This window comes from Drosophila santomea, chromosome X (assembly GCF_016746245.2).
Source record: "Drosophila santomea strain STO CAGO 1482 chromosome X, Prin_Dsan_1.1, whole genome shotgun sequence".
NCBI lineage: Eukaryota > Metazoa > Arthropoda > Insecta > Diptera > Drosophilidae > Drosophila > Drosophila santomea.
Genome location: NC_053021.2, coordinates 10,028,312 through 10,040,937, shown reverse-complemented (window position 1 = coordinate 10,040,937; position 12,626 = coordinate 10,028,312). Strand labels below are relative to the sequence as shown.

Here is a 12,626-nt window from a genome sequence, read left to right as displayed (position 1 = left end):
CGAAAAATTAAAATAATACTATAATTCCGTTAATATAGGGTGTTTTTTTTAGAGGTATAGAACTTTAAATTGCAATAAAACAACGATGGATTATTCGATTGACATGAATTTTATTGACATGAAAGATAATCTTGTGGCATTACATTTTAAATATGATTTCTGGCATATGACCGCCACGGCTGGCTCGGATGTAGTCCAATCTGGACGTCCAATTTGCAATGACTTTTTCCAATATTTGGCCGTATATCGGCAATAACACGGCGAATGTTGTCTTCCAAATGGTTTAGCGTTTGTGGCTTATCCGCATAGACCAATGACTTTACATAGCCCCACAAAAAGTAGTCTAGCGGTGTTAAATCACAAGATCTTGGAGGCTTATGAAAAATCGGGAACAACAGCAATCTCGTTTTGGGCCCATTCGACGAATCTACGCCTTGCTTGATGATCGTTTGGTTTCAATTCTTGCACGAGTTGGATTTTGTAAGCACGCATGACGAATTGCCAAACCAAACTGAGAATAAATCACTTGACAGCTGTTAAATCGGTCGCCATCTTGAACAGTAATGCCAACTTAAAGTTCTATACCTCTAAAAAAAACACCCGTTATTATAAAATGTTTCACCCGATTTTTGCGGTGTAAGTCCCGCCAGTCCGGCAACGCTGCAAATACAGTGATGCAATAAATATAAATTCAATTTAATTTAAAAGAATTAACGAATCTTAGAAAAAATAATAATTTTTTCGAAATTTAAATAAAATTCAGAAATAACAGAGAAATTCTCTTTATGTTAAAATTTTTCTTCTGTTATTAACAGTGGATCGCATTGTGGATTCCATTCGCCGTCAAAATCGTTGTGCCGCTGCCGGCGTCGCAGTCGCCTTTGAACTATTGTGGTGAGCGGACGTGTTTTTTTGTTTTGGTTTTCCCGTTCCCGAACGCCGGAGTACTTTTTGTTGTTAAGTGCGCGTCGTCGTACCGCCGCTATTGTTCACGTTTGTTTAGGTAATTGTCGTTAAATAAAGTCGAATACAATCACACCGCATGTACGGATCGTATCTGTATATTGGCCCTGTGTGTCTAACTGTCTTTGCATCTGTGTGTTATATTTACTTTTCCATCAAGTACGGCAAAATATTCGACTGTTTTTTCGGGCTTTTGGCTTTGTAACACATTGTACGATACGATGTACGGCGAAATTAATAATACTCAAAACAGAGAAACACAAAAACAGTGGTGGATTTGTTGGTTCGGTGGGGGAGGGGTTTTTGGGGATCTCAACCACCGATTGTTTATAGTGGTTGTGTGAGTAAACGAACGTTAGTGCGAGTGTGTATCTGTATCTGTATGATTTTGTATCTTTTTTTTTTGTTTTTGTTGTATTCGTGAGTGAGTGCGGGTTAAAGCAAGAGTTTGTGAAAAAATAAAAAGAAGAAATAACGTTGGGGGTTTTCTTCAAGTCCAACTGGGATCTGGGATGTTCTTATTGGCATCTGTCCGTTGCTGCGCGGTGAATGAACTCCAATCCGAACTCACACTTTGGCCGCCTTGCTGCCAAACCAACGGAAAAAAACGAGGCGCATTAAGCATTAAACATAAAAAAAATATATGTAAAAAAAAAAGAAGGAAATAACCAAAGCAAGCACAAACTCAACTTAAACCACAAAATGGTGGCAGAGACACACAATTATGGCTTATTTTCGAAATATTAACCCAACTGTGCGCAACGGCAATAGCAACAGCAAATAACCATAACAATGACGAAAGCAGAAAGCAAAAAGCATAAAGCAAAAGCAAGAAAGCCTAGGTCCAACCAGAAAAAGCAAAAGCAAATGAGAGCATCGGCTGCAGTTTAATGTCTTTCACAGTTGCCTTCAATACGGGCTCTTCCCAATCGGACACTGATTCATTTTGGGAACACGAAGTCCAAAATCTCTATGGAACGAGATTCCATGCGGAATTAGGGATGCAATTCCCAATTCCGTGGTGGTAAGGGTAAATTTATGCCATAAATCGATCCGTGCTATGGGCGGTAAAGGTACACTAAAAGAAATAGCCAACTGTTCTAATACACATTCAAATTTATGCAATTTGAAGAGGGTTTTTGGGCACATAATATTAAAAAGTATCTGCATTTTTCATAAAACCTTTGACTTGTTTTCGTATTTTTGTTTATAATAAATATAACTTTTTATAAACCCTTTTTTCAAACCTGCCCAGTGTAAAATTTCGTTCGATTTTCTTGTGAGTTGTTCAAGGGGTTATTTCTCTCCCAAGACATACATACATACATACATACATATATGTATTGAGTGGGTGCAGTTTTTCATACAAAATAATCTTGTTAGCGCCAGCGCATCCAAATTTCGCAAGTTCGAAGCGCACTGCAGATGTGTTAAATATTTTGGCTTTGACGTGGTTTCTTTAAATGGCTTCATGGCTCAGTATCTAGATCGTCCTGCTTTTGAACTGAATACCAACTGAATAACCATTTGAAAGCACCATTTATGGTAAAAGAACTTGTATTTGATCAAATCTAGAATCATATCGAAAATGCTTTGCATAATAATAACATATCAATTTCGCGGTCATTCCATTGCTATATTCTATGCAAACTTACACTTACGTACATATATGTACGTATGCATGTACGTATATGGCATAAATTAACAACGTGGAGAATTGTACAACTTTTTTGTTGAATAGATACGTCTGACTGGGAAGGTCTCTGATTGGAGTATCTCCATCCCCCTCTTCCGCTCTGATTAGAATTCAAATTATTCCAAGCGATTACTGTGGCAAACCCATGCGCGTGTATTGGTATGTTTGCTTAGATAATGGGTACTATCTTATCGCAGGGCTTAATCTTTTGCAAGCTGAAGGCAAAAAATAAAATAAAAATAAAAAAAAGCGATCGATCCGGAGCAGCTGCCCGGGGAAACGTACTAACAGGCTTTACTTTAACAAAACACCGATCGAATGTGCATTTTAGTATGGCTCAACCTTCGAAATTACTCACAGCTACAACCTTTCGTACGTATGTATGTATGTACATCCATATGTACATACGGACATCCATATATGTGTGTATCTTGCCAACATGCGAGTTTGGCAAGACGATGACGAGGCCCTTGCTCAGCGAAAAAAAATAAGCCGGGAAAGAATTATGTTCGAGATAGCCGAATTGTGTATATCCTCTAGCCGCAAAAGCACACTAATATTGCAAAAGAGGTTGCCTACCCTAAGGCGTAGTCAGGTATTCGCGAATAACGAGAATAGTTGTATTTTTGATTCCTAATATAAGCACTATTGTTTAATATGTGCCTTAAATGCCCTTTTTTCCATTTGCCGTTTAGTTTATTTCAGGGTACTTAGCTACCTATCATATGAATGAATTTATTACATCAGCCTTATCTAAATTATCAAAATTCGTGAGAATATCATGAGACCCACAGTATACGTAATACGTATACAAATTTACTTAAAACTGCTCACTCTCGTTCAGTCGTTTTCTTTTTAATTGCCTTTTTGCCACCATTTCGGTTGGCTTCCATCGTAGCTTCACATTTGGCTTCAGTTACTTTTAGAGTCTGTTGCTCAAGTTACCGATGATGATGATGGTGATGGTGATGATGATGATGATGATGACGATGAGGCAACCCTTTTTTATTACCAGCCTTATTAGACGTTGCCGACATGATGCGGTCGGCAAGATCTACAAAAGTCAGTCGTTTTCAAATTATCGCAGCCGGCTGCCGTATTCAAATCAATTGGAAAATCAAATGCCCCCGCATTCAGCGGTTTATGGGGCTGGCGGCACTCATCAGATGTCACGTAATTTTCTGTTCAATAATTACTGCAACTGAATTTACCAGTTTACCAGTTTCTCTAACAGATAACCAGATATCTGAACCCGACTCCGCCATTGCATTTGACACGAGGTGGCAATTGTCAGTGGGTTAGTAGACAATATGCTCATTCGGGCCAGCAAACCGCAGTTCTGCGAATTTGATACCGGGGAAGCGCTAATAACTAGGTTGCAAACAGCAAAAAAAAAATATTGATTTTTCAATGGGAAATGATTTGCAGCCAAATTGGAATCAGCGATTTGAATTACAAAAATCGAGAATTACTAATGTGGCCCAAATAGATTGGATTTATCCATACGATATCATCTTTCTGCAATTCTGTTGATATGATAAAAACTGCCTAAGAATTATAAAATGTATAGCATTAAGTTTCAAGCTTTACCTCATTCTTCACTTGAATACACCACGTATTAGTATGAAAATGCTTTTTTAATATCGTCATTCACCCACAACGATTACACTAATTGCTATCTGGGGTAAATAAAAATCTGTGGCACAACTAGACTGGAAGAGCTTTGCGTGGCACTCATGTGTTTGTGTTTTTAAGAGTGCCGGATACAAAAAGGCTAGTCAAGTACCATTGGGGGCTATTTGACCTTTTTTGGGGCGCGGGTCAGTGGGGGGGCCTTAATTAAATGATCAGCTCAAGTGAAATTCCCGAGACGTAGATATCTGCCTTGCATATGTGTGTAGATACTCACATACACATCTACATATGTATATTGTAGACACACTCGATCGTACTTACATTCATATGCTTTTTCATATGTGTGCCTGGCTGCCTGCCTGGCTTTTATTGAGGTCGATTGTTCATTTATCGTCAATGTCAGTCATCAGGTGGCCTGCGTGCATGTTTTGTTGTTTTTACACATTCCCTCGCGATTTGTTTACGTTCTGCGCCGTTCATTACAAGTCCCATCCTCAGGGCAACCCACCAAACCAAAAATCAAACATCTTACTAGGTCGTGTTCGGTGGGCCCTTGGGATTTCCAAACTCCATGCTATCCCGCTTGCCAGCCAGATGTAGGGTTTTTTTTTCCCTAACTACGCATTTGCCAGAATCGGCGAATCGAAATTCCATTGTTTTGTATGCGAATATATATTTATATATTTCATTTGCAGATTTCCTTGTCCAGACCCCAGACAACTATATCGATGGTGGGTGCACAGACGACAACAACTCCCAACTCTCTTCCACTCCAAGCCCTCTCGTTTTCCCCCTCACCATTCTCCCCCGAGCTCTTGATCGAAAAATGTCTGACACCATTGCAGCCGAAAACGAAGGAATCTGTCCTCTAAACGAATCAAAGGGTCAGGAAATTGATACACCAGTTGACCAAGATTCCCAGAAATTAGAGCAAGATATCTTAGAGACATACATAACCGCGCCTCTGAAAATCGTAGAGCCCTTCGAGAAGTTTGAGAAGGAGAAGGAAAAGGAGGAGAACGACAAGGAGAAGGATAGCCCAATTAGAAGCTCCACAAGTCCGGAGGATCTCACCGAGATCGAAGTTATCAGTGCCAAGGCAAAAAAGTCGGTTAGCTTCAATCCCAACGACGAGGAGATTCGAAAGTTCACCACCGGTGAACCGATTGTGGATCAAAAAAATCCATTCCGCAATGGCAACATAGCCGCCACACGGGAGAAGAAGACACCGCCTCCGGTGCCAACGAAACGATCGACCCTAAGTGTTCGCAAAACCGTGACCCAGCAACTTAGGGAACGTGAACGTGAACGGGAGCGCGAAAAGGAGCGGGAGCAGCAGAAGAACGAGTCCAACACTCGAAAAAGTAAGCTCAATCGTGCCCAGCCGCAGACGGATGACTTTGTGACCACTGAGGAGGTGCTCAAGCAATCCAAGTATGTGAAAACATACATCAAGAATCCGGATGCGTACTTTGTCTATGATCCCTCGGTGCTGGCACGTCTCAAGTTAGAGGAACTGAAGGAGGCGACCGGCAAGTTGCCCAAAAGAAAACAGACGTTGAAGGAAACGCGAACGGGTAAACAGGCCCGTCATCAGAATCATAATCAGAATCCGAACCAGAAGGCTCAGCAGTTACAGAAACCAACGCAGCCGACTTTCAAGAAGTGCTCGAAGCCAAACTACCCGGATTTGGCCAATTTGAAAATCCGTACCGGTACCAATTCCGATCCAGAAAGCAGTGCCTTATTCAATCCCGCTGAGGTAACGAAAAATGCTCGCAAATTTGATGAGAGGGTAAAGAAGCTACAGATCACCTCGGATGATGATCTGGACGACATCGATGTACCATTGACGAAGAGTGAGTCCAGTGACGAGTTGGCGGCCAGTTCCTCTGTGCCACAAAGTCCAGACAAACCGAAGCCGGTGGCTATGAGTGCGCCAGAGGATGTACCCTCGCCCACGCCAGGCACGTTCACCAACACCATTAGCTCCGATGAGTTCCAAGCGTATCTGGACTCCAAGGGTCTGGCTCTAATGCCCAGGCGGGAGCTATTCTCACCGACGCCCACAATCGCCAGGACCTCGACGCCCATGCAAACGGCAGAGGAGCGACGGCAACAGGTGGCTGAGTCACTGGCGGCCCTGCGCAAAAGCAACACCAAGAAGCTAAATGTACTCCAGCGGATCTCGAACAGCATATTTCCAGCTCGGCGAAAAACCACACCCAAGTCGGAAACTCCATCGCCGCGGAGTATCTTCAACGATTTGGAGAAGGAGGACTATCGTCGCAAGGCGGATGTGCCCACTGAGATACGTCGTGTTTTATTGGAGCGTCAGAGTCCTAACTGTCGTCGCCCAAATGGGCAAGTACAATCACCGACCGTTGATTCTGGTATCGATAAAAGTCCCAGAAATTGTGACAGCAGCTTGCAAAACAGAAACGGTGACACAAGTTTACAAAGGAGAAATGGTGACACGAATGTGCCAATGCGAAATGGTGCCGCCAGTTTGCAGATAAGAAACGGTGACAACGCAACTTTGCAGAGACGAAACGGTGACAACACCCTGCGAAGATCGACACTGGAGCGACCAGGTGTGAATCCCGGACGTCAGTGGCCAGAGGCACAGCAGGTGGGTCGAATCAACCGCTCCACTTCGGTGGATCGCAGCCAATTCAACCACGAACAGCCGGCTCCTGCCAGTCCTGTGGCCACATCGACGCCAGTGCGTGGCCAAAACCAATGGGACCAATTGCGGGCCATCAAAGAGGTGACGGATCGCCAGCTTTACCACAAGCTTCATCAGCAGCAGCAACTGCATGCCCAGCCACTGCAGGGACAACAACTGCAGCAGCAGACAATCAGACAACGACCGAACGAGGATATATACTCCCAGGTGATAGTGCATCCCGATCAAACCAATTTTGTTCGCGGCTCAATGCAGCGCAACACCTTCTCCGGCATCAGCGGTCGCAGTCGACCATTAATGGTTTATAATAGTACACCGATGAGACAGCAACAAATGCAGCAACAGCCGCCGCGATGTCAGAGTGTCCTGGACAACATGACGCCAAGTGCTGGAAATCCAGGTCAACAGACACCAGTGGTAATGCGACAAAGGGCCGCGAACCAGGGGCAATCGCAGCAGATGCCATCGCGTCGAATCGGTGGACTTCTCACGCGCGAAGAGATTCTCGAAAAGGTCAAGGAGTTTTGCCGCAAGAGCATCACCCGAGCACCGGAAACCAAGACGCCCCTCCAGCCCATCTATAAGCGACATCTAACGCCTCCTAACGCCGATGTCTCGCCCGTGTCGTACGCTTCCGTGGATGATCAATGGTAAGTAATGTTGAAATTAAATACCTAGTTGCCACTTCTAGGCAACTTTACAAGTAACCTCATAACCTTAATGGCCAATGAATATTAAAGCACTGTTTTCTCTCATTTTTCTGGTATCTCCAGTGCTCGACCACAGGTGCCACAGCGTGTCCAGAGTTTACCCGTCGCCCAGGGGCGCTATGTTACCAGCGGCATGTCAGTGGACGGACCGTCACCGATTTACGCTCATGTCAGCAAGCGGAACAGTTTGCTTTCCAATGTCTCCGAACAGTATTTATCCAATCAGCAACTGGGAACACTGGCCAGGCCGGTGCCGCTGAACCAGTTGGTGCTGGTGGACACGGGCGAGGGTGTTCAGGTGGCCCAGCTTGTTGACTACCTGCCCTACGTGCGACCGGCACCCGCCCAGGGCTATATGATGCAGGATGGCCGGGCAACTCCGCTCATCCTCGACCAATCGGCCCAGCAGACCAGCCAGATTTACTGGACACCGCAGCACCGTCAGCGTATCTCTCATCCGGTGCCAGCACCGCGTTTTATGAAGGGTCAAGCCATGCCCACGTCCAGAAACAGCACCATAAGCCGACATATGGAGGAAAGGATGGGTATGGGCAACGCCTCCGACTGGGAACTCAGCTCGGAAGCTGGGGAAGTACGGCGCATAATGGAAAAACAATTATAATTTTAAGGTGAGTGAAATGAACTTCTTGTTTACAATACATTTTATTGAGGCACTGAGGCAAGTTGAGTGAACTGCTTGTTTATAACGCATTTTAATTAAAACATTAAACGTTTTTACGATATGTATGAAAGCTAAGCCCTGTGACCGGCTACCTTCGCAATTAAGTAATTTATATACAAAGGCTCAACATCTTTAGAATTTGAATAATTTTACCATGCAAATTCGAAAGTCATGTAAATGGTTCAGTACTCTGCTGTAGTAGAGTTCTAAACCATGGTTTGAGGCCATGGTAGGTGTTTTGCTTTGCGCTCGGTTATGAAAATCTAAAAAAATCGGATGAACCGATAGCGCCATAGATATATGTATTTCCATCTCTAGAGCACACAAAGAGTTTATTTATTTACCGCTGCAGATAGCTAGTGCTATTTAACCTAACCGTCTATCTGACTACGCTATTTGTTGCAAATAGTTTGAAATATAAAGGTGTGTAGTGCGTTAAAGTTTCACCCCGATTACAAAATCCAAATACCAATTCGAATGCAGCTAACCCACACAACTTGCATATGTACATGTTTATATATTTGCATTGTTTTTAACTTTATTGTGAAATTACATACATATGCAGCTATCCAGATAGCCATTTACGTATGCATATATATGAATTTCAAGGTCGATGTACTAATAGGCCCATTAAACGCGAAAGCAAAATAGAACCTGGCAATTTTCCCTAAAATTTACCTTTATGACGTATTTGTTGCTTGCTCGCTTGCGCCAACGGAAAAGCGCGCATGTGAAAAGTCAGCTGCTCTCTCGCTCACTCCGAGGAAGCTTTAAGATTTTCTTTACTAGGTCAGTGTCAAAATAAGGGGTAAAATTGGGAAAAGTCACTAGTCTCTTCTCAGTGACCTCCTATTTTAGAACTTTTACGCGTCACTTGTAAACAGAACAATGAGATTGATTAACTGCACCGATTATACGGCATTTAATTAAGTACCTACATATTCCTACTTGGTGTTCGGAAACAAGGGAACCGTTGTCTTTAGACCTCTGAAAAGTAGAATGTAAACCAGCTACTTAAGTGTATTGATAGCCGAGCCCCGGGTAAAGAGCGCACATTGGGGTAAAATACAGATTTATAGAAGAATTGAAAATAGTATCTTTTAATTTTCTTTGCTATTTAAAGTAAAAATTAACGATCGAAAATGTTCTTTAAATTCACAGACGACGGTGCAGAAGATGGAGTCGGAGGGCAGTAGGAGCGAAGACATTGGACGCACTAAGACCGGGTCCAATTTGAGTGAGGAGTCTCTCGGGAGCAGCACCTCATCGTCGGTACTCAACTCGTGGACCATTCTGCCAGTGGCAAAGGAGAAGGATGACGGACTGGAGGCGAAGAACGAAGAGGTGACGGATTTAAGGCCGAGCAGTCGGGCGGATAAGCAGAAAAACGAGAGGTGAGTTCGCACAATGATTACCGAAAGATATATAGAAACTCATCCAGGAATTTTGATCCCAAGCAGATGCAACAGGCCCGCGGCCGAGGATCCCCAGGCAGATGATATTTCCGATGGTATTTCGATAATCAGCGATTGCGAGAGTACCGATCGCATCTCACCCAATCTATTTTTGCGCGAACCCCTATTGGGTGACTTGGGTTTCGGTGATTTGCCAACTAGTCCCATGGAACTGATTGCCCCTATTAGCACTGGCCAGCAGCTAAAGGAGTATCCTGAACGGGAGCCGCAACCGGCGCAGCAGCAGCAGCAGGATTTCAAGAGCGTAGTGCGCTCCAAATTGGAACTCCAGTTGCCACCGCTGGTGCAAAACGGCCTGACCGCCTTCTTCTATGTGGCCTCCACTTTGGCCATTTTGGCCTTTGTGGGTAAGCTACGGAATCCGGAATGGCAGGTACTCGGCGAGGAGAAACCACTGATCGAACTGGAGCGCCGGGTGGGTGAGCTGGAGCTACAAAACAATCTACTGCGCGCCGAAATCGATATCATGTCCAAGAAACTGCATTATCTCGCATCTGGTCAGGATGCAACGATGCAGCGACAGGGAGCTGGTCGTGCCAAGGGCAAGACCTTCAAGGCCTGGGCAGGAAATGGTGATTCGGTTCAACCCGTGGACATCACCAAGGCCGATTTAAAGCAACCCTTTCAGTGCGCCGATGGTCAGTTCGTTGAGATCGCTGGCATGTGCCTGGAGAACAAGCAGCATCTGGATTCTCTAACAGATGAGATTGGAAATGCCGTCAATGATGTGCTACAGCAGTCTGGAGCCTTTCACAAGTTTGAAAAGGTCACCGAGAAGCTGGGCAACTTTGCTGGTGCCGAGGATACCGAAAACAACGTTGATCCCAAAGGTTTTCATGCGAATAATAATAATGGTCCACAAACCGTAACTTCCCATGGCCAGTCATCGAAGCTGGCGGATGGTTCGAAAGAGCGTTATAGGCCAAAGTATAAGCAGGAGTACAACTCGAACGACAGGAAGCAGCGGCGACCGAATGAAGAACACGATCCCCGCAGCCGAAAAGATGATCACTCAAAGGAGCATGGTAAAAAGAAATACTACGATCAGTCCTCCAATAACCGGGGGCGTTACAATAAGAACACCAAGAAATCCAACGAGGAGCACTCCAACGAGAACAGCAAGGAACGCAATCCTAATAACGATAACGATAGCGGCAGTGGCGAGTGGCATGAACGAATGATGCTGCAGCGAGGAAACGCTCGCCACAAACACCAGAAGCGCAACAATAACAACTGGTACATCGAGCGAGGCGAAAGTCGCGAACAGATGCGTTCTGGAGAGACCCAACGCTAAATGGATGATCCCCAATCTAATATAATATTTAACGCATCAAGACGATGACCTCTATCTTCTTCCCGAAGGGAAAAAAGGGATCGAAAATTCGCCACAGAGGTCACATATACATATATACTTTAATCCCAAGATATACTTAAGGACAACGTGTGCTAGTAAAGCGCACACCGAATTTGCGCTGGTTCCTAACTATACATGTGTGTGTGTTTGTAATATTTCGACGATGCTTCTACAGAGTGTTTTTTTGAAGACAGCTATTAAACAGGAATCAAGGTTTTTTGAAACACACTGTAGAACCAGAGCTTAATAAGCATCAAGCGATGCAAGTGCTTAATATTTATTTATTTTTACCTACAATTACCGTGTTTGGCTGCGTTAAAGCTAGCATTATCCTTGTAATCCCGATTTCGCAATGTATGTACATATACAGATTCAATAGTCAGTGTTTAATACTAGTGTATCGCATTTTTAATGGAAATATCGTACATATCGCGCACATTTAACTAAAATGGAATTAATACTAAAAAGCAGATGAGGACTCATATTGAAATTGAACTTAAATGTAAATGCCACTTAAGTTAAATGTGAGCGATGTATTTGTATAATATCGGTTCCTCCCAATAAAGGGTGTTATTCTTCTACAAAGTTCCAGCTCAACCTAAGAGACAGACCCATCCAAGTCCGTCAATAAAGCAAAATCAATTTCCTTTCAACGAGTTTATCAATAATCCTTTTGAAACATTAGATTTCGCTACAAATTGTGTATTGATATATACATAAATATATATATTTGTGATACCTATACTAATATTTTTTTTTAGTCTAGAAAAATAAATTATTGTACCATATTAGGTATTCCTGGAAAGCCAATTCAAAAAAAAAAAACAAAAACAATACAAAATTGATAAAAATCGAAAATCTAAAGGAAATCCATATTTTTGTATGCATGTTCGTTCAAAATCTAAGCGTATATATTAATAAATGTATAAATGTGTACCCCAAACGTTTTGCGATGAAATAAATAAAAATCCATAAATTTCATTTAGCATTTGCTTATCTACTGACATTTTTAAGGTTTCCACAAAAAATCATTTTTGATTTAAAAATTATAAAAAGGGAAAGTAAGAGTATCCCAATATTTCTTACTGTTCACGGCGAACGCACATATGTACATACATACATACACAGGTGTGACCTTTTACCTTTTGTTCGAGCGCGGTCCACTCTAATGTACATATTGCCTCTGGGTGTATGTACGCATATGTTACGTGCTCATGCACTTTCATTTCTTGTCCCAGTTTTCGGATGAAAGGGGGAGGGGTCCGAGCCAAGCACGTAGAGAGCGATTAATTTTGTGGGCCAGAGAGGCGGGCATGTGTACTAAAAGTGTGCCACGGAAGGATATGCACTCATTGCGCAAGTCCTTCTTGGCTCGATTTTACTACAAGCACAACCAACACTCGCCCACACACTCCTGCACTC

At 43.3% G+C, this 12,626-nt stretch overlaps 2 protein-coding genes across 3 annotated transcripts; both read left to right on the top strand.

Moving 5' to 3' along the window:
* The first annotated feature begins 881 nt into the window (after nucleotides 1-881).
* On the top strand, nucleotides 882-8,315 carry LOC120455255. Its single transcript, XM_039641254.2, has 3 exons — nucleotides 882-1,003; nucleotides 4,990-7,633; nucleotides 7,757-8,315. The coding sequence occupies exons 2-3, from the start codon at nucleotides 5,121-5,123 to the stop codon at nucleotides 8,313-8,315; spliced, it is 3,072 nt and encodes a 1,023-aa protein (XP_039497188.1). The 5' UTR covers nucleotides 882-1,003; nucleotides 4,990-5,120.
* Nucleotides 8,316-9,551: 1,236 nt separating this feature from the next.
* Nucleotides 9,552-12,185, top strand: LOC120455256 (putative uncharacterized protein DDB_G0286901). Of its 2 annotated transcripts, none has more exons than XM_039641258.2 (2): nucleotides 9,552-9,769; nucleotides 9,836-12,185. In XM_039641258.2, the coding sequence occupies exons 1-2, from the start codon at nucleotides 9,552-9,554 to the stop codon at nucleotides 11,142-11,144; spliced, it is 1,527 nt and encodes a 508-aa protein (XP_039497192.1). In that variant the 3' UTR covers nucleotides 11,145-12,185. The 2 variants fall into 2 exon arrangements, with proteins under 2 accessions (XP_039497192.1, XP_039497190.1); XM_039641256.2 differs by having other exon boundaries at nucleotides 9,833-12,185.
* The last annotated feature ends 441 nt before the right edge of the window (nucleotides 12,186-12,626 follow it).